This window comes from Varanus komodoensis, unplaced genomic scaffold, assembly GCF_004798865.1.
Source record: "Varanus komodoensis strain SLA01 unplaced genomic scaffold, ASM479886v1 scaffold1, whole genome shotgun sequence".
Taxonomy (NCBI): Eukaryota; Metazoa; Chordata; class Lepidosauria; order Squamata; family Varanidae; genus Varanus; species Varanus komodoensis.
Window position 1 is genome coordinate 95,536,005 of NW_025335268.1, and position 26,690 is coordinate 95,562,694.

A 26,690-nucleotide genomic window follows, 5' to 3' on the forward strand; every position below is an offset into this window, starting at 1 on the left:
ATTTTAGTTTTTATTTATATTTTATGCTGTAGTTTTAAAATTTTAATATCTTATTCTAACTTAGGATTTTAATTGTTGTTAACTGCCCAGAGAGCTTTAGCTATTGGGGGATATATGAATGTAATTAAAAAGTAGTTGGGACTTAAGAACAAAGTTAGGACTGAATGTCAACCAAAGGATATAGAAACGTGGCAGAGCTCTGGAAGGTTTAGTTGCTCATGCAACCTTAACTGGAGCAGGTTGCCCTCTTAGTTCTTCCTCTCTAGGGGATCCTATTGGCGGGGTCAGTTGAAGCCCTGCAGATACTTAATTGTGTTGGCAGATGTCGTAATTCACAGTTCAGTGGCTTACCACACACAGAACCAAAGGTTCCCAAAGGGTACCGGACTGAACTCTGACAGCTCCTGATTTTTCCTTGCTGTGTCTTAAAGGCTTTGAACAACCATTTTAGGAGTAGCTGAAAAATTCAACCAACCTTCCAGATGAGGAAGTTCCCAATATATTTCTTGCGAATAACATCTTAGTTTTAGGGGTTTTTTGAATTACTAGTTGTTCTGTTCATTGCTGTGTGAGCACATAAGGCTCAGCAAATGGCCTTTGCTTTTGTTTTTCTTGTAGTAAAACTAATGTCTGAAGAATCTGTTGCTGCTAAGAGTCTCTATTTCTATTGCTTAGATATGAGGTATATTGGTCAGGGCACCAAGGAATCTGTTATACCATGTGCTTTTTATTTTTGCAAACTAGGCCTAGAGGTGTGGGTTGAGGTAGTTTTGAATCTGTATAGTGAGTCAAAAGCACTTTCTGGTTCAGGACCTAATATCCAGCATGCAATGTGCATTTCTGTTAACAGAATAACATGCTCAATTTAGCTGTTAACATATTTATTCCAAGCTGTCTTGTACAATAGTAGGTGCTATCTTTTGTGTGCCATCCATGTGTTCAAGTTCTTCATGAGGATGGATGCACTGAAGCACTTTTGGAGGCTGTTCTGCTATTGTTGACTGCTCCTTCAAAAGCTAGACAGTTTTCAAAAGCACTATGTGATATTTCTAATTATAGGCTATATTTCTAGGGAAGATTTTGTGTACTGTTTAGGTGTGTTACATCTTGCTACAAGCTTTTGTGCTAGGGCAGGTTCAGTCTCAGTAAAATTGCTGCCACTGAAATGCCAACAAGATTTCTGTAGTTGATCATTAACCTATTATCTGTTTATAAACTGAAGTCAGATGGGTACTGAGTTATGGACTAGTTGTCAGAGTGCACTAATTGGTTCTATTTTTTGTGTTCTCTGTGTGGGTTCATAGCAAAACCCTATTAATCTCCATTATTGATTCTTCCAAATGGAGCAGGGTGTGTATGTGTCTTTCCGAACACTGAGGTTTAATGTGGTGGGGTTTGTGAAGCATATTGAGGTTTTTACGATAGAGGATGTTGGCAAGTTCAAAGTAATGTTGTTGATTAGCCTTGCCATTAACCATCTGGCTCCTGCTAAAGTACCACTGAAGATTGCAGAAGAGAGATCAAAAGAGTCTGCATTTAAGTGAGATTAAATTACTACATTTTGTATCTGAGAGTAACTGTCAGTTGTCAGCTTTCATGAGTGTTTGATTACCTGCATTTTTCTGTTTTGAATCTTTCCTGAAACCTAGGCAATAATTGGCAGTGGCTGCTTCCAGGCATCAAATTCTTTGACATGTCATGCAGGCGCATGCAAGTTGCCCTTACGACATGTGTTTTTCTTCAGTATGCACTAAGTCAGTTGCTTGAATGCATGCAGTATGTTTGGGCCATCTGAGAAAAGACTACATCCTTGTCCCTCTTTGCTTCCCCCAGGATTATCCAGCTTGCGTGGGTGTGAACCATTCTCCAAAGTGACAAACTAGGTCATCAGATTTTTATTTTTTTCTTAGAAGAGGAAAGCAAATCAGCCAGCTAGAACAGTTGCCTGTGAAGCAAAAAGAGGGCGATGTCTATAGGGAAACTACACTAAAGCAGGAACAGGAGCATTGCTTTGGTGGTTGGTTTGTCTCTGACTTCCAAATGATATGAATTAAGTTCAGAGGTCTGGCCAACAGAAATGCCTGTCAGCCCCAAGATGCTGAAAGAGCAGTGTTTTTAATTTCACATGAAAGCAATTGAGCATAGATGTGCTGAGTGGTCACCATACTGTGTGGTGCCTATCTGTCCTGGGGACCCAGGGCATTAAAGAGTAGCCAACACCTGGAGAGCTTTGTGTATCACAAGCCACAACTTTATTAAACAGAGAGCTTCAAAAATTTTGTAGGAGGGCATGGACAAGACAGGTGTTGCTGAAGACAGGCAACAAGCAAACTGAACTCTGTCCTGGAATCCTCTTCCTCCTTAAGGTGGAATAGAGGTGATCCATTGGATTCACCATCATCAGGACTGAATTCTTAACACCAGGGGGAAGGATGGTCATCTGTTCTGAATATGATTCTGTTTCCCTGGAGACCCTTTTTCTTATCCCTTTCCCTTCCCCTCCATGGTCCCCAAAACAGAAGGTTTTGGAAAATAAATGAAAATACAACATTTTGCTTTGCTCTTCTCATCCTATCCCAGTCCTGTGCTGAGAAAAGGTGAAAAATTACAGTGAGTTCCTTTATGCTTGTAATGTTTGTGTGTTGTTCTTTTCATGGAAGGAGATTGCTGGACAAACAGTACTTTGGGTGCAATATCCTTTTTATCACCTACCAAGGGCTAGAAACATTAGTACCCCCCTCCAGTTATTAGCAGCATCAGTAAAGCAGAAATATTCCAATTCACAGGAGACCAGCATACAAGTAGTGGGTATCAAACCTACTTTTGGAGCCAAGGGTACCCAGCCAATGGCTACTGCTACTTTCCCAAGGTTCACCTAAACCAGAATAGATGGGGTGGGTTGCCTTAATTTATATTACTTCAGAATAGAGAAGCATCAGCACAGCAATTGTCCTTGTGGAGTAGATCAGGCTAGTTGTGTTCTCTGTATCTGGGACTGAGTGTTCATCTGCCAATAGAAACCATGTTTAAGCAATTGTAATTATTTAGATAATTTCTAAAAGGTAGTGGGCTAATTCACATGACTTGATGCCCCACAATGAATTCATTTATCCATGGGGCTGTTGTATTGTGCTGGATGCCTGGCTTGCTATGGGTTGATTACATCATGAGAACCCAGAAAACAACTCTTAATGACCTGAAAACAAGCCATGGGTTATTTGACAGTTGTCTAATACTTAAAGGACCCCTGCTACCTGGGTTTGCCCAGCATTACAAGTTATAGCAATCCTCAACAAGCCAGGTACCTACATGCATCATACAAAAATGGCTCTCATTTTGTCCCCAACACAACCCACCAGGTCAATCAATCCATGGTCAGTTGGCTTGTCATGTGAACCAGGCCAGTGTGAGTCCTATTCTTTTTCTAAGGTCTTTCTATTACTTACAGAATAGAATAGTATATGTATTTAAAAAGTAATACTAACATACAAAGGATAAGAATACATCATTCAGTAATCTCAGATATCCTTCACTCTCTTAAGTCCCATTCGCTCAAATATATGGGATAAGCAGTTTGACACAGGCGGGGAGAACCTAGAGAATTTCATCCCCCCTTTCACCTCCTTCCCCTTAAAATGGTTCTCTCATCGAAGAAAACACTGTGTAGCCTAATCATTCATTTCCAAGGCACTTGGGCATCACATAACAAAATGATATGGCCTTTTCATCTTGCAATTATCTGTATTATTCCAAGCATGTCTATAGGAAAAAAGAGAAAGGGAAAGAGGAAAATACAGTTCTTGGTTCAGCATGATATCCATTTCAGGTCTGCAAAAATCAGCTTCCAGTTGTATGAATGTGATTACTAACCACATTAAATGGGCTCAGTGAGGGCCCTGACCCGGCGAAAACTCCTCCAAAGACTAAATCATTTTTCCAGGAGGGGGAAGCTGATGAGCAGATCTGTGAACTAATGAATGAATCCTAAAGGAGCTCCACAGGATAACCACAGGTGTGAGCCTGGTTAAATGGAAAACCAACTTCCCTGAATGGGAGAGCACAAAGAATTTGGCTATGCAATGTGGCTCAAATGGCAAACTACTACTATGGACCATGTACTGGTGCTGTTAGTTCAGCACAAAGTCAGGGAAGTGCATATTCTGATACACTGCAAGAAGAGTTTGTGTAAACGCACACAGAATGAAGTTGTCACTTCTCCGCATAAGAGTTGGAGATCATACTGGGTTGGGGCAGTATATACTTTCGGGAAATTCTTGCATGAAGGTGTTATATTAGGAGTGTTTGTCTTCATGTATGTTTCTAGTTAAACCTCAAGCTAAATCTCCTAGAAATATCAGCAGGACATTGGTACTGTTCTTTAGCAAGAAGTTTTTCAAATGAGTTGCTCAAATTAAGTGAAACCAGTTGAACCCTGTGGAAAAAGATCTTTTGCAGTTACTTGGGATCAGGAGATCTTATAGTCAGCCTCATTTTTCAGTTTAATTTAACCTAGCAAATTGTGTAACAAGGTAAGTTGTAAAATGAATAGCCAACTGTGGAACAAATCCTCTTGAAAATGCTTTCCATCCATTGAGCCTGTGTAGGCACCAGATATCCGTCCTGTCAAAATTGCTGAGCTCTTTCTGTCATTTGATTTGTTTTTTCAGCAGAGTGGCAAATGCATTCAAATGTTAACTAGGGCAATATTCCCAAATACCTAAGTGCATGTTTATGTGCATATGTGCTATTGAAATGTACTGATTTTTGAGCCAGTTTGCAAGTACATGAGTGTCAGCCAGTCAAATTACATGCCTTTGGTAGAAAAAACCTGTCTCTCTTGCTGAGCTTACTTCTAGCACTGGAAGGGCTGCCCCTGTGCATTTCAGGATAGGATACTTGCTAATATGGATGCTACATGAGCTGTGGAGGTGACTATCCTTTATCCTGGATCTAATAGGAAACCTTAGTGATTCAAAAGTCTAATAGCATAGAAAAATTTCTGGGGAATACTAAAAACTGTTACCACATTTTTCAGAAGTGTCTGTGATAAAGCCTTAGTATTAGAACTTTTCATGCATTGTTTTGACCTAACGTGAAGCAGCAGAAGAATGGAATTTAATGAAAGTAGTGGGCAGTATTTAGGGCTAGGGATTGAATAGCTTCTAAAGAAGAAGCTGAAGTTGAAAGCCCTCTATAATATGTGAGCCTTTAGCTGAAACTGTTTTCATGTGTGAATTATTTTTTCACAAGGCATGTGCCTCTGGCCTTCCTCCCCTTACTTGTGCTTCAAGAAATTTGAATAGTGATGAGACTTGTAGAGCTGGTGTTTCTTATTTTTATTGATGTTGTTGTCTTACTGTAATTTTCATAAGTTGCCTTAAGAGATTTGTACCATTAAAAGCAACCTATTTTTCTAATGAATGAATAAATCTTGGCTTTGTAAAGTATGCTCTTGTGAAGAATTGAAGGAACTCTAGATCTGAGTATGATTGACATACCTGTTTTTGTTCCAGTTTGTATGCATAGAATTAGGTTATGCTGTGACAGTGCACTGGAATTTGTAAAAACCTCTCTTCCCTCCCTAGAGAATTTTACCAAGAAATGTGTATCATCTCTGCCTGATGCAGAGTGATAAATAACAAGTTAAGATTCCATAACTTTTGACCACTCCTAACCCTCATTTGCTGTCATTTCATTCTCTGCACTCACAGATCCATGCATATTTTACGTACATGAATGGAATGGGGTCAAGCTGCATACAGCGCAATGCTTTACAGAAGGAGTAAATGAAAACATAAAAGCCATGCTGGAGCAGACCAAATTTCCATCTAGTCATCTCCTAATTTTTTGTTTGCAGTGAGCTGATGGCTGAGCCAAGGTATACAAACTCTTTCACAAGTTCTATTTCTTCATTTTTAACAATAAAGTGGTGTAATTCTTCTTCAGTCATGATTTCTGTTTTCTTACTATCGTGCTGAAAGGCTGCTTTTGCACTTTCTTCCTTCAGTTTCATCAGGAGTTGTTTCAATTCATTGCTGCTTTCTGTCAGTAATATGGTATCATCTGTATATCTTAAATTATTGATGTCTTCTCTTTCAGTTTTCACTGCTACCACAGATTCTAACCCAGCTTTCATTATGATATGATCCAGCTTTCATTATGGGCTTCCACAGGAGGTGGTTGAGGCCCCATTGGTGAGGGTGTTCAAGAACTGGCTAAACATGCACATGGTGGGCATGTCATGAGTGGAGCTGGCTGGAGCTGGAGGTCATACTAGATGGCCCGGGAGACCCCTTCTGACTCAGTCTGTTTCTATGTTTCTATGATATGTTCTGCATATAGATTAAACAGATAAAATACGTCTTCCCTGATGCCTGTGCCTATAGGAAGCCATTCTGTCCTAATGAGTAGCTTCTTATCCATGATACATATTATGCATCAGGGCAATCAAGTGCTGAGCCACAACCATTTTCTTTCAGAACCTTCTATAGCTTCTCATGGGCCATACAGTCAAAGGCTTTGCTATAGTTTATAAAGCATAGACTGATCTTTTTTTGAAATTCTTTGGTGTGCTCCATTAGCTAGTGTATATTCGCAACATGATCTCAAGTGCCTCTTCTTTTTCAGAATGCAGCTTGAATATGAAACATTTCTTGCTCCTGATTGAGTAACATTCTTTATTGCAGGACCTTGAGCATCACTTTGCTTGCATGGGAAATTAGTGTAATGGTTCTGACATTGCTGCATTCTGTTACATTTATTTTCTTGGGGATTGGAATATATACTGAATATTTCAGTCTGTGGGCCAAAGTTTTTTCCCCTATATTTGTTGGCATATTCTTGTTAGGATTGGGACCAATTTATTCTCTGCAACTTCGAATACCTCTGTTGGTGTCCTATCTACTCTGGATGCCTTATCCCTTCCTTGTGCTTTCATAGCAGCTTTCACCTCATTTTCCAATATTGCAGGCTCTTCCTCAAAAGGTTCCTCTTTGAAGGAGCCTGTTATCTTTTGTATAGTTCTTCCATATATTCTTTCCACTTTCTCTTTATTTGATTCTAGTTAGATAGTATGCCCCCCATTTGTCCTTCAATGTTTCTATTCAAGGTTTGAATTTCTCTTTGATTTATTGGATCTTCTGAAAGAGGTCCCTTGTTTTTCCTCTGTCATCATTCTCTTCTATTTCTCTGCACTGGTCACTGTAATATGTCTTTTTTGTCTTTTGTCTTGTTTGTGATAGTTGCTGAAAAGTTGCATTCAAGATTCTGATCCTATTTCTATCATCATTTGCTTCTTTCATGTTCTTAACAATTGTGTTTCCACTGTCATCCATCTAGGCTTTTTTCTTTCTTATTGCTACAGGAATTGTCTTTCTGCATTCTTCCCTAATAAAGTGTCTGGTTTCAGTCCATGGGTCTTCCGGTTCTTGGTCAGCTGAGCTGAGTAATACTAATCTATTCTTTATTATTCTTAAGAAATGTTATTTGTATTTTGGCTCTGTGATTCTGTTAGTGATATTTTTCAGCTTTACTCTGATTTTGGATATTAAATCCTCATGTTCGCTACCACAATCTGCTCCTGGTCTTGTTTTCATAGTGAACATAAATTTTCTTCATCTCCTACTTCTAATTATGTAGTCTGTTTGATTTCTGTCTTGGCCATTTGGTGGGCTCCTTGTTTACAGTCTTCTGATCAGCGGCTTGAAGTATGTAATTGCAATAATACCTTAATTTTGTTCACAGAATTCTATGGGTTTCTATGTCATTTCATTTCTGTATTTCATTTCTGTCCCCAAGGCCAAATTCTTCCACAACATTGGATTCTGCTTTGTTTCCTACTTTTGAATTCCACCAACCTATGAAGACAGAGTAGTAGAATTGGGCCAAAAAAGACCATTGGATCTAACCCCCTGCTAGTACTGGATACTACCATCCCCCTCAGATGACTGTCCAGATGCATTTCTATTTATTTTCATAAAAAGGAAATAAGTTACATTGGAAAGAAGGGGAAAAATAGGAAAAGGATGTTGCACAAATATAGCATATATTTTCAGTATTTCAGTATTTAACAAATTCATGAAAAGGTGAAAATTTCTGTCTGCTCTAGTCACAGTTAAAGTCATTCAATTCTTTATCAAGGTTCTCATACAGATTAATCTAATTTATAAAGCTAATTGCAGATAATATCATAGCTAATTGTAGATAATGTCATAGCTTTAGTATTAGAATAAATATCACTGACAATATTTTTAGAGATTCTGTTTTCTTAAACAGTTAAATTACACATAGTAAGGTTTCCATTTTTCTTTAAATTCTTTGACAGATCTTCTATTTATATAATTGGTTAGTTTTGCCATTGTGCATACTCAGCTAGCTCATTTTTCCAATTTTTGATAGTTGTACAATCTTCAGCTTTCCATTCTGAAGCAAATATTTCTCTTTACGCTTTTATTATAAATTTAAATAACTCTAGTATAATCTTTGGAAGAGTCTCTGATAATGATACTCAGTAACATATTCTTAGCATTCATAGGAAAGTCAGTTTTTAGATTTTTCTGCATTTCTGCATGCACCTACTTCCAAAATCTTTTAATTCTATCACATGTCCACCTCATCGGTAAAAAGTCCCATCTCCTTCTTTACGTTTCCATTGTAATTCTCATCCATTGTCTTTTGGGGTATATCCTTTGGAGTAATATACTACTGAAAGTACATCTTATACTAATTTTCTCTTAATGCTTGACTGGCAGTTACTTCTATTTCAGTTCTGTGCATGTTGGCCAATAGACTTCCTTTCAGAACTGATTTAGTTGCATGATTAGCGCCAGTGCTATTTGTACTTTTCCTTTGCTTTTCCCCAGTAGCTTGCTGAATGTCTTCCAACCTGGGGGTCTCATCTTCTGGCAGTATCCCTTGTTTCATTTCAGACTGTTTCATTGTAGGGTTTTCACAGTAAGAACATTCAGAAGTGGTTTACCCTTGCCTCTTCCCGCAAAGTACCAACCAGAATTTTCCTGAGCATCACTGACATTTTCTGTGAATGATTCTCCACTAGTGCTGCCTTCAGCCACTACTGCTGTCCAGTAGCCGCCTTTCAGAAGTGTCTTGATCCCATCAGCATTAGAGATATCCATTAACTTCTGCTGAAGTGTCTGTTACTCCTGAAGAGGGTGGATGATTCTTAGTTTGGTATCTCCACTTTGACCATTTTGCCTTGGGTGACCCTGTTAGGATATCAGTTAAGGGAGAAAGTCTGACCTTCTAGTGGCATTGCTTTTGGCTTCTCTGACAATCAAAATCCCTTACCACATTAAGGTGTGCATCCAAGAGGAGGAATTTGACAATTTTGTGTGCAGTATAAAAATTCACTATCAAGAGTTACTAGTCCTGATGGCTATATGCCAGCTCCAGTATCAGAGGCAGTATGCCTATGTGCACCAGTTGCTAGGGAACATGGATGGGAGAGTGCTGTTGCACTCATATCTTGCTTGTGGGTTTCCTATGGACAGTGTATAGGGCAGAAATTTTTCCCAAACAGAAATTTTTATAATGCTATGCTTTTATATGGAAATTTTTCCATACAATTAAGTCTGTATCCAATGTATTCTGGGCTGTCTTACCTCAATAAATCATGTTAAATGCCCTAATATAAGCTATGAACTTCTGTAAGTTATTCTTCTAAGGCAAGCACGGACCAATTCAAAAAAGTATGACAACCCCTTCCTGTGCACAATGGTCTAGTACAGCCTTCCCCAACCTTGTGCCTTCCAGACGTGTTTGGACTGCAACACCCAGAATTCCCAGTCAATGGCACTTTGTTGTTGTTGTTAGTTGCAAAGTCGTGTCCGACCCATCACGACCTCATGGACAACACTCCTCCAGGCCTCCCTATCCTCCACCATCCCCCAGGGTCCACTTAAGCTCACACCAACTGCTTCAGTGACTCCATCTAGTCACCTCATCCTTGCAGGAGTCTCCTCCAGCACCACAATTCAAAGGCCTCAATTCTTCAGAGCTTAGCCTTCCTTGTGGTCCAACTTTCACAGCCATACATTGCAACTGGGGAAACCATAGCCTTGACTATACGCTCTTGTTGGCAGGGCGATGTCTCTCCTTTTTATTATGCTGTCTAGATTTGCCATAGCTTTCCTCCCAAGGAGCAAGAGTCTTTTAATTTCTTGGCTGCTGTTCCTGTCTGCGGTGATCTTGGAGCCCAGGAAAATAAAATCTGTCACTACCTCCATTCCTTCCCCATCTAAGTGATAGGACCAGATGCCATGATCTTAGTTTTCTTAATGCTGAGTTTCAACAATGGTCCTACTGAATGGGAATTCTGGGAGTTGCAATCCAAATGCCTCTGAAGGCCACCAGGTTCAATAACAAAGTGAAATTAAGACTGGATTATTGTTTGTTCATTTTTTAAGAACACAGACCTACGCTGGATCAGACTAGAAGTCCATCTACTCCAGAACTCTGTTCATATAGTAGTCAATCATTTGTCCCAGGACATGAGAGCAAGAGCACCTTCCTGTCCCTCAGCCTGTGCCCAAAGTCCCACACCCTTTAGTAAAACAGAATGTTCAGCTAGTTGTTTGGAAACAGATTTTTCCCAGCTCGAAATAGAACTGATAAGCAATGCAAAGAGTGAATGGAGCTGAAGGCACTACAGTGTCCTCAGCAAAACAATATTAAACTGTTGATATAAGATACATCAGCTCTCTTACGATATATATGTGAAAAACAATTATTCTTTCAAGTGTAATAATTTTTGTTGCATGTAAACAAAATTCACAGGAAAGTATATGGTACCATATATGGAATATGTTTATAAATATTCTAATTAATAATTTCCATATAAAGCATTGAATATGTTTGAATATAATATTTCAGTGGTACTGTGTGGTTAATTTAACTCTCCCTGCCCCCAGCTATTAGAAAAAATATTTGATTTTTTTGATGTCCATCAGTACTGCTTGTAGACTGTGGAATTCACTACCACATCCCATATGAAGAAATTCTTCCCTTTATCTGTCATGAATCTTCCCCCAGTCAGCTTCATGGGATGACTCCAGATTCTCACAATTCATTCTCTCCACAACATGCATTATTTTGTACATGCCTATCACCTTTTTGCTAACAAAATAGTCTAAGACATTTTTACCTTTCTTCATAAGGTGTTTGCTGCATTCCATTGACCATTGCATTTTCCCACACTTTTCCCAACTGTATAATATCCTCATTTAGGTGTTATGACTAGAGCTGTTTTAGGTCTGAGACTGGAAGGAAATGTGGATGCCAACAAAAAGTCCTCAGAATGTAGCCTTGCTTGATATAGCTGTGTTCTAGAGGTAGGGCAGGGCTTAAGACTGTTTCTTACCTCCTCTAAGATGTTAAGTCCTCTGCATTTGCATACCTGTACTTATGGCTCTCTGGGCCAATTTTTGTGAAATGGTGATGCTGCTGAAAAGAAGGTGTCACGGAAGGGAGGGATGTCTCAGTCAGAAGAAAACCCTAAAAAGGCACAGGAGCTCTTGGGTTTATCCTTTTGCTGACTACTGGTACCACATGTTTGCCTGATATCGCTAAAACCAGCCCTCTTGAACTGGGTTCTATTAAAGGGAGAGAAGAAACAAGACAAGCAGTAAAAAGAAATCAAACCATAAAAGTAAAAAATAATTATATGGCAAAATCTATTTGACAATATTCAGTCTCATAAAACTGAAAAACCTGCTGACATGTCCACCCCTGCCATGCAGCTTCTAGGCACTTTTGCACATGTTTCTAAAATGCCATCAAGTCCTTCTGTAACTTAGGAAATACAGACTTCTCCCAGTGCACAGTACTTTTAAAACAGAGGAAACTAACCAAACTCAGTGATAAACTGACTAATGGATAAATCATTGACAGTGGAGAGCTGTGTATGCACTGTATCTGATCTAATTTTTGTAAATTAATGCCTGACTTGCTCCTGAAGGGCTGGTGAGCTTGACCGCATATGCTAAACTATGCTAAAATGCCCCAGTGAGGTTTTGAAATCTGCCTGTTTAGAGATCATTGTGTGCATCAACTTGAATTGCTCTGGACAGCTTCTAACAGAGACTTTTTGCAGCTAAGTTGAATTTATGCAGCAGAGATTCACAGTGGAAATTGAACAAACCTCAGAGTCACAGAATGAATCAAATCTCATTTCCCAGTGTGTAAAGGGTAGGCTTTTTGTCCTGTACTTTTGCATTTCCAGTAACTTTTAAATTGCACTGTTTTCACATTGTCAGGTCAGATCCAAATTTTCTCTTAATTAACATTTTTACTGAACCTTTTCTTCTTTTTTTAAAAAGTCAATGTGAGCTAATGGCTTCAGTTACTTGGTGCCTTTAAAGAGTTCTGTACCCTTAAATTCAGCATAAGAATGTTTAGGCAAAGGTTAGTGGAGGGGTGTTCTTCAAGCTAACATGGAATACAGGAAAAGTCAGAATTCCCAAATGCTTTTAGTACTTATCTACAGGAAAAATAATAAAACAATCTTAGAAGGATAAATTCAGCTTGTATACATGCACACACACACATTCTCACTTTGCCACTTTTTCTTGTGTCATTTCTGTAGTTGTGGTTTATTTGTTTAAATCCTTAACCTGCCATATCTCAGAAGGTCTAGATAGGTAGCAACAGAAAACCAGTTTGTCAAATTACTTTGTTGCTGCTGTTAGTCACAAAGTCATGTCTGACCCATTGCGATCCCATGGACTACATTCCTCCAGGCCTTCCTGTCCTCCGCCATCCCTCGGAGTCCACTTAAGCTCACACCAAGTGCTTCAGTGACTCCATCTAGCCACCTCATTCTCTGACGTCCCCTTTTTCTTTTGCCGTCAATTGTTCCCAGCATCTGGCTCTTCTCCACTGAGTCCTTCCTTCTCATTACGTGGCCGAAGTATATGAGTTTCATCTTCAGTATCTGGCCTTCTAAAGAGCAGTCAGGGTTGATTTCCTCTAGGACTGACCGGTTTGATCGCCTTGAAGTCCAAGGGACTTGCAGGAGTCTTTTCCAGCACCACAATTCAAAGGCCTCAATTCTTCATAGCTTAGCCATCCTTATGGTCCAAATTTCACAGCCATACATTGCAACCGGGAAAACCATAACCTTGACTATACGCACTTTTGTTGGCAGGGCGATGTCTCTGTTTTTTAGTATGCTGTCTAGATTAGCCATAGCTTTGCTCCCCAGGAGCAAGCGTCTTTTAATTTCTTGGCTGCAGTCCCCATCTGCAGTGATCTTGGAGCCCAGGAAAATAAAATCTGTCACTACCTCCATTTCTTCGTATCTGTTTGCCAGGAAGTGATAGGACCGGATGCCCATGATCTTAGTTTTCTTAATGTTGAGTTTCAAGCCAACTTTTGTGCTCTCCTCCTTCACCCTCATCAAGAGCCTTTTTAGTTCCTCTTCACTTTCTGCCATGAGAGTGTTATCATCTGCATATCTGAGGTTGCTGATATTTCTCCCGGCAATCTTAATTCCGACTTGTGATTCATCTAGCCCCGCCTTTCTCATGATGTGCTCTACATATAAGTTAAATAGGCAGGGTGACAGTATACAGCCTTGCTGAACTCCTTTCTCAGTTTTGAACCAATCAGTGGTTCCATGTCCAGTTCTCACTGTTGCTTCTTGACCCACATATAGGTTTCTCAAGAGACAGATAAGATGGTCTGCTACTCCCATTTCTTTAAGAACAATTTGTTGTGATCTACACAATCAAAGGCTTGAGCATAGTCAATGAAGCAGAAGTAGATGTTTTTCTGGAACTTCCTAGCTTTCTTCATGATCCAGTGTATGTTGGCAATTTGATCCCTAGTTCCTCTCCCTCTTCGAAATCCTGCCTGTATTTCTGGTAGTTCTCAGTCCACATACTGCTGGAGCCTAGCTTGTAATATTTGGAGCATAACTTTGCTAGCTTGTGAAATGAGTGCAATGGTGCAGTAGTTTGAACATTCTTTGGCATTGCCCTTCTTTGGGATTGGAATGTAAACTGACCTTTTCCAATCCTGTGGCCACTGTTGAGTTTTCCAAATTTGCTGGCATATTGAATGTAGCACTTTTACTGCATCATCTTTTAAGATTTTGAATAGCTCAGCTGGAATACTGTCACCTGAACGAGCTTTGTTGTTGCTCAGACTTCCTAAGGCCCATTTGACTTCACATTCCAGGATGTCTGGCTCGAGGTCAGTGACCACCCCACCGTGGTTATCAGGGACGTTAAGCTCTTTCTTGTATAGTTCCTCTGTGTAATCTTGCTACCTCTTCTTAATCTCTTCTGCCTCTGTTAGGTCCCTGCCATTTTGGTCCTTTATCATGCCCATCTTTGCATGAAACGTTCCCTTCATATCTCCAATTTTCTTGAAGAGATCTCTGGTCCTCCCTACTCTATTGTTTTCTTCTATTTCTTTGCACTGTTCATTTAAGAAGGTATTCTTATCTCTTCTAGCTATTCTCTGGAATTCTGCATTCAATTGGGTGTATCTTTCTCTTTCTCCCTTGCCTTTTGCTTCCCTTCTTTCCTCAGCTATTTGTAAAGCTTTCCCAGACAGCCATTTGCTTTCTTGCATTTATTTTTCTTTGGGACAGTTTTAGTTGTTACCTCATGTACAATGTTGCGAATCTCTGTCCATAGTTCTTCTGGCACTCTGTCTCTCAGATCTAATTCCTTAAATCTATTTGTCACCTCTACTGTATATTCATCAGGGATATGATCTAGGTCATACCTGAGTGGCCTAGTGCTTTTCCTTACTTTCTTCAATTTAAGCCTAAATTTTGCAACCAGAAGCTCAAGATCTGAGCCACAGTCAGCTCCTGGTCTAGTTTTTACTGATCTTTGGCTGCAGAGCACATAGTCAATCTGATTTCTGTGTTGACCGTCTGGTGATGTCCACATGTAGAGTCATCTCTTGGGTTGTTGGAAAAGAGTGTTTGCTATGACCATCGTATCCTCTTGACAAAATTCTACCAGCCTGTGCCCTGCTTCATTTTTACTCCAAGGCCAAACTTGCCTATTATTCCTGTTATCTTTTGGCTTCCTACTTTAGCATTTAAATCCCTCATGATGATAAGGACATCATTTTTTGGTGTTAATTCTAGAAGGTGTTGTAGGCCTTCATAGAACCGGTCAACTTCAGCCTCTTCAGCACCAGTGGTTGGGGCGTAGACTTGGACTACTGTGATGTTGAATGGTTTGCCTTGGATTTGAACTGAGATCATTCTGTCATTTTGGAGATTGTATCCCAGTACTGCTTTTCCTACTCTTTTATTGACTATGAAGGCTACTCCATTTCTTCTGAGGGATCCTTGTCTGCCTGATGGTCATCTGAATTAAATTCGCCCATTCCTGTCCATTTTAGTTCACTGATTCCTAAGATGTCGATGTTCAGTCTTGTCATCTCTTGTTTGACCACGTCCATCTTGCCTTGATTCATGGATCTTACATTTCAGGTTCCTATGGAGTATAGATCTTTGTAGCATCAGACTTTCCTTTCACCACCAGATACATCTGCAACTGAGTGTCCTTTCGGCTTTGACCCAGTCGCTTCAATCTTTCTGGTGCTTCTAGTACTAGCCCTCTGCTCTTCCCCAGTAGCATATTGGACACCTTCTGACCTGAGGGGCTCATCTTCTGGCGTCATATCTTTTTGCCTTTTGGTACTGTCCATGGGGTTTTCATGGCAAAGATACTGGAGTGGGTTGCCTTTTCCTTCTCCAGTGGATCATGTTTTGTCAGAGCTCTCTGCTATGACCTGTCCATCTTGGGTGTCCCTGTATGGCATAGCTTATAGCTTCATTGAGCTACCCAAGCCCCTTTGCCACAAGTGATACATGAAGGGGAATAATTATTTAAAATTACATAATTAATTGAAAGGGTAGAAGGGAAGAAAGGAGGGAAAGGGAAGAAGAAAGTAAAAGCGGTACTGGCAAGCTATGAAGTCAGAACGTGAAAGTGACTTTAGTTGTAAACACCCGCCTCCACCTGCAGCAGCACAGTCAAACCATGATTCTCTGGCACCAGGTCCATCCTCTCCAAGACCAGTCCCATCTCCATCACATAGCAAAGAAACAAGTCATAGTGTTAACTTTACTCGTGGCTTCGTAGAGTGATTGCAAAACCTGGTCCATTTTTCCTGCAGTATTACTGGCCAAACAGTTTCCCCTTTCTTTGGTGGAGCCATAATGGTAAGAGCTAATGTTTTGCTTATGTTTTCACTCTCTTCTTGAACATCTACAGTGTTCAGATTGCTCTGCCTGACAACTTGGCACTGCTGTTGATTTACTGAGCTGCTCAACTGTAACGGGTAGTTCAGACTTCTCCTAAAAAATGCTGTCAAAGTCTGCACTTAGTTTAATTACAAGTGTGATGGGGATATTAAAAAAATTAATGTTCCAATCCATGGTTGCTTGAGCCTTGTGCTTTTTCAGTTCTGGCATTCAGAACTGCCTGTGCTGTTATACCTAGTTCTGAGACATTGCATAATAAAGACTACCAGCTGGAGAGAAGGCTCTGCAGCACCAAGGCCTCTAGCAGCCGAACACTTTCTTTTGATTGCACTCTTTAGAGTCAAAGGTTAATATTAACTCTTTGTTTAATAAAGGATGTTTGCTCAAGAAGGAACCTACCAGGTTGTGATACAGACACAGAGAGATCAGCTGGCTTGCCTGAGCCTGCAGCAGTCCCTAGAGTGAAGTTTGGCAGATGTTCTCCATTGGCAGAGGTGTCACAATGGGTACAGCACTGAATTGCTCTTTGAGTGAATCTGCAGGGAGCACTTTAGGGACTTGGGATCAAATTACTGGAACTGGAAGTTGTTCTAAAGCCTGAGGTTTATTCCTGCTGTGATTAACAAGAAAACAAACCAACTGTTCCTTCTATTCTGCCTTAAATATTGAACTCCCCAGTACAGCCTGTGCCCCTGTTTTTTTCAAGTATGTTGCAAAAAAGAGAAGTGTAATTATTATGGAACCTGTATGTAAAATTGCCTTCAATTTAATTTTTACAAAACCCAAAGATCAAAATTAATATATATTAAAGCAGAATACCTTGGGAAAAACTGATATTTTGGCTAGAGCCAGTAAATTCTTAAAGAACTGAAATCTTATAGTCTGCTCACTCTCAATGAACTAAAATCCTGTCTGTTGTTTTTAAGCAATTGCCTTCATCTTGACTTTAAATCAAACAAAACCCACAGTACGTTGTAGTCCATTTCATATCTTATTCTAAGGAGGAAAAAAAAACCTTTGTATAGTTCAAAATCTTGCATTGTTTAAACAATGGAAGTAGGTCCAATAAGGAGGTTACATCCTTTTCTAAATACTCTATTTTATGCATGAAGTTCTCTGGCTAACAAAGAAAAATCCCCAAATTGACAAATATGTGGTTGAGACAGAGAACAAAATTGTCCTTTATTTTCTGATCCCTATCCTCTCCAAAGGAGTTGAATATTCATCTTGAGAGACTGATCAGGCAGGATGTCTTAAAATTGGGCAATCGAGATTCTGCAATCAAGAGATGTATAGCATTAACATAAAGGACGGAGAGGCATGGAATACAAAATACAGACATGATTGTCTTTGACTGCATTGCCAATAACTTGAAGGAATAATAGCTGCTGCAGATCAGAACTGTATTGACACTTGTTCTACTTTTTACACCCATGAGAATGTGCCTACAAGTTACGTTAATGTATGCTATTATTTGGTGCCCCTGCTGTGATGGGGATGGTGTAGTGTTTTACTTGTTTATTGGTATTGATGTTTTAATTGTTTTATTTATGTAGTTTTTAATGTTTTGTTATGGTTTTATTATGTAAATCCTCCAGAGAGTCATGAGGCTAATGTGACAGTATACAAAAGTGTTAAATAAATAAAGTCATAAGTATGATTGATGCCATGTTGTAGGAAGGGCTTTACATTGGTGCTTACTCATGAATCAGGCACAACTTTGCAATGTAATTTTGTTTGAAAGAAGTTAACAGCCTGAGTCTCACTGTCCTACTACAAATGAACCAGTGGCTCAGTTCTTTCAAAACCCCAAAGAAAATGCAGCTATTACACCTTTGAGGAAGCCTTGAAGAATGTGTGTATTATTTGCCCCACTGCCAGTAGATACATTATTCTGCAATATTACAGAATAATACACAGTTTTCATAAGTACATAGCTAAACACTTCAGGCCAGCAGATACTGCATGCCTTTGCAGCGTTGACAACTGGGATACTGGAATAAAGTATGGCTATCAGTTGAATCAGGCTTTGTTGTGCTGTGTACTGTGAGACATCCAAAAGAGCTGACAATCTGAATTAAGCAGAACTTCATGACAGAAGGAGAAGGAAGCTGAAATGTTTGGAAATTGCATTGCTTGGCTATATGCTCAGAGTTTATAAGGATACTAGCATGTATTAGTGACAGCTATAATCTCCTGTGGCTCCCAGTCTGACTACTGCACAAGCTTGGTTTAGAGGTGTTTTATGAGCGTGGCACCCATACAAGTCAGTGCGAGTCATATGCCTGCAATTTGTTTGGGAAAATATCATTAATGCTTTGCAGATGCTGTCAGAAGTCCACATATGCAACTGCAGCAGTGCCCACAGCGCAGACACATTTCTTAACAGAAAAAAAGAATTTTCTCCAATGGGACTAGTTGGTAGGGATGTGCTAGTTTTTTGACATATTTCCAACCCAATCAACAACAGTAGGCCAAGTCAGAGAACATGTTTTTATTTCCTCAGAATTACTATTTGTGCATATTTGGAGCTGAAAACTGCACATTTTTGTTACAATTTGCACAAATCGTTAGTTTGTATTGTTCTTGTAGCATTTCAGATGAGAAATATGGAAGTACCCTCCCCTTGCTCTATATGCACATACTCTGCCTTGGCCACTTCATATTTTTTGACAGTTCATTTTAGATTTGTGCAAAAATCAGGCTTCTTCTCTGCAGTTTGTGAAAACTGCAAACTAGGGCTCAAATTTTGTGCATGTTTCTTGGAGTTTTGCTTTTGAATATACACAGACCACAGCCCTTTTTAAAAACAGCAGTAGGCATGCTAGTTCAGCTCATGTCAGTGCCAGTGCAGGGTTGACAGAATGAAATCTGTGGGGCCAAACAAGAATTTTGGATTTTCAGTTTCTATGGGATTCCTTATGCATCCCTATCAGCTGGTATCAGTAGGATAACTTCTACTGGCTGCCCCCTTCTTTTTTCCATACTTTTCTTGCCCACCAGTATCTGTTCTCCCCAGTCGTGATGCAAGGTTTCCAGATAATTCTGAGTCAAACATTTTCCAGAAAGTGTTTTAGTTGGTCTAAATTGGTATAGATCTGATTTAGCATGTTGTGTACTTATTTTTTTACTTATTATTTATTTATTTATTTATTTCTAACTTATTTTAAGAAAGCAAAACTTTCATGTTCATTTTATGTAAATCCTTGGTTTTTTTTCTCCCTTCATATTTGATTAGAGGAAAATAATTAAACTGCACAATGTGGTTTCAGTGTCATAGTCAAACAAAATCAAAGCTTTTTTATTAGCATGCTCATAAAGTTTTTAACAGATGACAGCTTCCTTTTCGTTAGATTTTAAGGAAAATGTGAATACACTTTAAACCACTAATATTCTTTTTTATAGAAATACCTGAAGAGCTGCACCTAAATGTATATGCCTTTTAGGGATAGTAACTTAGAAAAAGTTAATTGCAACTTTTTATATACATTTGACTGATACCCTACCCATTCTATTTGACTAAAATGATATACGCTCTATTCATTATGTTATAACTGATTTACTGAAACAATTTTCTAGGGCTGGAAAATATACTGCAGAAAAAATATATTATTAGAAAAGTCTGAATTGATACAGGAAACAGTCAACTGGGATTGTGAAGGGAGCAAGGAAGAGCACGTGTCAGAGCAAAAGCTTTGCCATAATATGGCTACTGAAAGCCTGATACTGTAGGAGCAAGCTTTTCCTTTGGAGGTGCACTCTTAGATATGCTAAGTATTTACCTGACCTGAAGATTCTTTTTGTATTGTGTGTCTTAATCGCAAGGTTTTACCATAATGTGCCTCTTGGATACTGTGTATGTGACCCCCCACCTGATCCTCAACCCTCCTCCAAACTGTGCATGTAACTAATCGATTATAAAAGCATCTTTTACAGACTCAATCTTGGTTGTCCCTTTAGGGGCTATCTATACGCTGCATGTATTCCCTGTAAGTCTGAATAAATTGTAAATGATCTTTTGATTGTACACCCCAGTGTGCCTGCTCTCTCTTGTTTTTTCTTGCAATCAGCAACTGGGCAAAGGCCCATTAGCACTACGATCAGGCAGGTTGCATCCCTCTTCTGTTCCACTGCTCCTCTCTCTAAAGTTGTGGGGGTCAGTGTGCTCCTGATATGTGTGCATTGCTGTTGAATGCAAGTTCAATTCTAACAAGTGAGTGACCACCTGTGGTGTTATTCTGGATGAAGTAATACCTGATTATCAGTGAGGCCTGATTTTGGCATATTTGGTACACTGGAATTCTAAGGAAGCTTCACTCAATAGAGAAATCTAAGAACATGGCAGTAAAAGCAAGGCAGTGAGTTGCTTCCTCCTTCTTTTGGCCCTGCTTATTCTCAATTCTGATTTCTGCTGCTTTTGTTTTTTTGGTGTAAACTAAGCTTAGTTCTGTATTTAGTACAGTATCTAAAGAGCCTTGAATGTGTTGTATTTCCCAAATGCTAGCTCCATCTGCTTGAACTAACTAAATGACTGGGGCTTTGTGGCTTATCGTATGATGAAAACTGATTTTCTGAACTGGCACTGCTGCAAAAGGCTTTCAACTTTGAGCAGTGTACCACAACCTGTTTTTCAGTTCTGTATGCATCTCCATTCAGCATCCCTGGCAATGGAGGGGTGAGCTTCTGGTTCATATCTTGACCCTGTGTGTGTTTTGTGATGGAAAGTGCTGCTAGGAAGTACTGGCCTCTGCAGCACATCAGAACAGAGCACTTTGCGTGATCATGTGGTAACTAAGCAACTACTCTGTTAGTTTTAGTCCATCTGGGATCACCGTGCATGTGCTGATGCTTCTTTAGGGATGGCTGTTTCTGCATGAAGTTTGTTAATGTGTTTTGTGTGTAAGTACTACCAGACTAAAGTTGGGATGTGGGGGAGTCAATGGAAGGTTGGGGAAAAGGTTATTTGGGAAACATTCTAATGTTTATGGGTTCTCTATAATAGCTTCTCCAACCCAAGCAAGCTTTGTCCAAATATTTAGCACACTATGAAAACCAAAGTATTGCAGAATATCCCCCTACCATAAATAAATAAATAAATAAAATTATTGTGGCACTTTAAAGACAAATTCATCAATGCACACTTTGTTTATTGTTTTTTTAAGAAAGCAATTTTTTTTTTTTTTGAGGGAGGAATTCGGATTTTAGTGGAAATTAACTAAGCATTGCTAGTGAATCTCTGAGACTGATATTTTAGGTTGTCTAGACACATTCGGGCTAGAAATCTAGAAGCAGTTATGAAAAATGTGCTGAGTGTTTTGTTTTTATTTAACATCTAATTATTTTGTTACATACTTTGTCTTTGCTGCTTCTGGGAATTAATTGCAGTAGGGGCTCCAGCTGCATCAGCAAATTCCTGTTGCTGTCTGCAGGGTATGATACTTTTTTACCCTTTTCTATATTAATTAGAACTCACTGTTGTACAATTTGTCAATTATCTGCTGCTTTATGTAAAAATGCAGTTTCTGTTCCCCAGTTAAAGTGATAAGTTTTTCAGTTACAAGATAAAATTCTGTTAGCAGTTAAATGCTTCCAGAGAACCATTTTGGGTAATTGATTGACTTTTTTGTGGTGTTGGGGATATGTAGTCCTTTATTAGCCTTATTGGTTTGGAGCAACAAGTATAAAATAAGTAAAATAGCTGCACATAGACATTCCCTCCATGCACTGACTTTTCTTGCAGATCTAGTTTATTCATTGTATTTTGGCCTCTATTATAAGCATTTATTGTATCTAGGAGCAAGTTTTTTCCAGATGTTTCTCTTGCATTGAGGATAAATTAGTTTTACCATAAATATTTTACAAGTATTTCCTTCAGGAGAAGAACTGAAATTAGTGAAAGTATCTGTCTGCAGTTTGCACTGTCCTGTCCTAGGATGTTTAGGATTTAGAGCATCCTTCTCCAGTCTGCTGCTATCCAGATATACTGGGAACGATGATCAGGGCATGGTGATGTGAGTTGTGGCCCAAGTCATCTGGAACACATCAGATTGAAGAAGACTGATTTAAAGGGATCTGACACTTGAATAAACACTAATAAGAAGAGGCTGGTAGTCAGTCTGTACTGTGAAACTTGCTGTTACAGAAGGTGGTGTATATTACCCCTTTCGAAGAAACTAAAATCATTGCTGCTTTAGCCTATCATGTTTCCAGCTGGTTTAGAGGCATCTCCACTGCAGATAGACTAGAAGGAAATGGAAGGCCCTCTAGAAATCTGAAAGAGTAACTACAAATTAATGTGACCTGCCATGCATGCTGAAATTGGGAGTTCTGCAGAGAAGCAAAATTGGACTATCTAATTGGACAACTTTTTTTCCAAGTTATTACTAAAAACTAACACTAATCATCTATTTCCTCTGTGTGCAGTTCATCCGTCCCTAGAGTTATAATCATTTCCTTGCTGTGGGGTGTTTATTTTTATTCTTGCTACTAAACCTGTAAGAGAGGTCAGGGAGTAAAGGGCTGATATCATGGTGAATGACAGGATGCATGTTACCTTGGAGGCTCTTGATCTGCTTGTAAGTGCAAGTCCCTTGTTAGAGCAAGCGAGAAAAGTTTGCCTTATAAGCATCATAATTTCTAATAATTGCAACCCTCCCTTTTTATCAAATATTCCAGACTATTACTCTTACCAGACATTCTGAGCATTTAGGCTATAGCCCCTTCTTAAACATTGATGTACAAGGGACGTGGCTGAAGCCTATGCCATAGTGCAGCTTGCCTAATATCAGACCCCTTCAGCGTTCCCTCCCTCAATGATTTCTATTTATATTACAAAACCCCATACTATTTTTTCTGGAATTATGTCCTAATGATAACAAAAGACATTCTCACATGACTTTGTGGAGACTTCCTTCAACTGGGTGCTCCCAGTTTGCACTTCTGAATTGAGAAGTTCAGTTTTCTCAAGTTAGGCAAATATCAAGTCATGATTTGCCTTTCAGGGTATTTATTTCACATCTCAATGTACCTGAGATAGAATTACAAAACTCTGTGATGGCCATCTGCCCCAACCAAAATCTGGTATGTACTCAGGTGAACAAATCTGATCGCAAAACTAGCTTTGCGCATATAAGTGGAAGACTTTAAATGCTCACAAGTGGCTTAATGAGACTTAACTTTCTTATATTCATTTAAAATGCGTTGCATTTGTATCTCTTGCACTGAGTGAAAATTTTGCAGAGAACAGCATGACCTATTGTGCCATGTGTTAGAGACACCTCTAAAATTCCTACCATCCCACTAGACAGAATCAGTTGAACTGTAACTAACTGCTTGATTGACAGCTTGTATTTGCTCCACAGCCACTGCAATCTGATGCTCACTTAATATTTATTTACTTGTTTGATTTATATCCTGCCTTTTTCTTACAAAGAACTCAAAGCAGTATACATAATTTTCTTTCTCTTGCTCTTACCACAACAACCCTGTAAGGTAGTTTAGGCTGGGGTGTGTGACTGGCCGAAAGTCATCCAGTTGGCTCCATGGCTGAACAGGAACTAGAACACAGATTGCCTGGGTTCACATCCCAGTCCAGTTAACCACTACACCACACCGGCTCTCTTAACTTTTCTGTTGCAAATTAACAGTTGCATCTAGAGCCCTATCACTACCTCTAGTTGATGGGGATGACATTTCATCTGCTGCTAGAGGAGGGAGAGAACAAACTTTCCTGTGCCGTAGTAGGAGACTGACTGACACAGGTCACATGCTGCACACTGTAAGCTGCAGCTGCCCAGAAATGGTATCAGGGACTTTTATTGATCCCTTGGGAATACGCAGCCATTTAAATAAAGAAAACATAAATACAAATAACTGAATGTAAATATGTTACATCTATATATATTTGTATGTTTGTATGTATGTATGTATGTCAGAACTTGTTTATATGAGCTCTTACATTTTCAGCATCTTTTGGGCTCAAACTTCATGGGAACTTTTCAGTTTGGCAAGTAAAAAGAAGCTTAATATATGAGAATCAAATTTAGGAGACAGTTCTGCACAGAGTTTCCTACCTCTTCCCTTTCAGGCACACTGGAATCTCTCTAGGTGGCAAGTTTTGATTCATGGAAGCTATGGTGATAGCCCTCTATTTTACTGTCTAGTGAAGGCTATAGTATTCCATTATCCTTAGTCCCAGTGGATAGTTTTATTCCAGAATGAATTATTCCTCCTCCTAGGTCTACTCTCTGGGCTTGAAGTGTATGCTCTCATTCACTTATTATTCCCATCACAGCCTCAGCAGATATGCAAGAAAATGGCCAATTGCATTTGTAGGTAGCTGTAATTGCTGGAGATTTTTTCTCCTTGCCAGTAAACCTGACAAACTGAATTAAGGAAGGAGTCTGTTTGCAGAGGAGGCAGCATGCTCTAGCAGCAGCAGGAGTGCTGACAAACTATTTAGCAGTGACCTTACAGCACATCAACATTTATTAATTTCCCCATACCTTGCTGTTCTCTGTTCTGTGGCACATGGGTTGCACCTGCAGAGAGCATCTGCTAGGTGCTAGGCAGCACATTCTAAAATATCTACTTGAATGTCCTCTTGAAATTTCTCACAAGAAGATGGAAGCCTGCATATATCTGTGTAGATTTTTGGTAGATGTATCAACATTTGTTGTTGTACAGTCAGAGAAAGGCATGGCAAGAAACAGGGTTCTTTTCACATGTCAGAGTGCTTCTCTATTTTTCAGGCCTTTGGAACTTCCTGATGGACATTTTTTCAGTCACACATTCTTAAATCTTGGGCTTTGTGAGACAATAAGGCAGTAGGCCTATGAATCTTTCCTAAGGGCAAAGGGTTATAAGGCTTGACTTTTCTTGCATGCTCAAAATAAGCTTGTTCCATGGATTATATTCAGCATTTCTTTCCACATGAACCACTATCTGGGACTGAGAGGTAGGGAATTGAATAAGTGATGGTATATCTATAAAAATCCATCTGGAGATCATGGGTATCTTGGATTTCTTTAAGTCTGGCCCTTTTAGGGTTAATTAACTTTTTTTCCCATTTTGTATTTGTGATTCAGGTTTTAGAAGTGGTACGCTCCAACTACGACACTCTTACCCTAAAGTTGCAGGATGGACTAGACCAGTATGAACGTTATTCAGAGCAACACAAAGAAGCTGCTTTCTTTAAAGAATTGGTGAGTTTCTGCTCTGTTATATATATTTCAAAGCAACAGCACAGCCAGAACTGCCCTTGGTTCCACCTAATATAGGACTGGTGGGAATGCAGAAGCACATGCATTAGTATACTTTTCATGAGGTAAATTTCCAGCTGGATGCTAAGCAGACATCATTAGGAATGGAAAGGTTTTATTTCCACTTATCTTGGGGTTCCTTGAACTCTTTTTTGCAGCATCCTTCCTGAAGTTGGTTGGAATTACATTGTTGAGACTTTTTGTTACATGCCCATGCAGCCTTTACTGAAAGTCAGATAAATCTCATGCTGACAGCACCTGCTAGTAGTTTATCAGACACAGCACGTTTCAGCAGTTCCAGTGGTAGAACAGAAATAAGGGTTTTTCTTTCACATGGGTTTGCTGTGGGATTTGGAATGCTAGGTACATCCCATTCCCACAAAATGCCTGTGCCTGGAGCAGATCTTCCACTCTATCCCAACAGCAGCCTTCTGACAATTTTCTTCCAATGATCTGTTAGTTCCTTCCCCTGCTGTGCTGTCTTTGCCTGGTAATCCCCTTATTGCAAATATTGGAGCAATGGACAATTGCTCCTAGAAATGCTTTCCTTTTTCATTTCATATGTATCTCAGCAGAGAAATAGTGGAGCACAAAGTTCAATCTTTAGTAGTGCAGGAACAGCCTGTTTGTTTGTTTTTGGTTACCTGTACAGGTAAAGCATTCTTTCCCCCTGTATTATGCCCATGGCTCCTTTAGTTTATAAGTAATGTCTACTGTTTCAGGCCACTGCCTCAGAATTCCTCCTACCCCCCAGTCACTGTTGGCATTTTTTCTATGTCCTGCAATTCACTAGTTGAAGAACTTTGTATTTCCCATGATTAAAATGTGGACTTGCCTTTTCTAATTTGCTGAGATTATATTTTCTTTCTAGAGTCCATCCTCTTAAGTGCTAGTAATTTAGATCACTGTCATTGAGTATACTAAACATCATTGCCAGTAGCCTTTCATCCCTCATTTATTTATGAGAAATGCCCATATGGACCTTTTCCCAGTTGGATGAATACCAGAAGCTTTGTTCATTATTTTTAATCTGGTGATTAAACAAATGCAACCAGTTAATCCGTATTTCTTTACAGACTTAATGAGCCTCCTCCAAAGCAATCCCTCATTGAGAGCTATAACAAATTTATAATGTGTCCCCTAAGTTCGCCATCAAAGCAGAGTGGGGAATGAATCAA

The 26,690-nt window shown here is 39.3% G+C and overlaps 1 protein-coding gene across 3 annotated transcripts in view; it reads left to right on the forward strand.

Moving 5' to 3' along the window:
- Window positions 1-26,690, forward strand: part of ARMH3 (armadillo like helical domain containing 3) — a 144,338-nt gene that overhangs the window by 109,846 nt on the left and 7,802 nt on the right. For all 3 annotated transcript variants that reach the window (XM_044436991.1, XM_044437000.1, XM_044437010.1), the window contains exon 25: window positions 25,339-25,455. In XM_044436991.1, coding sequence (XP_044292926.1) covers window positions 25,339-25,455 — 117 coding nt within the window. The remainder of the gene's footprint in view (window positions 1-25,338; window positions 25,456-26,690) is intronic.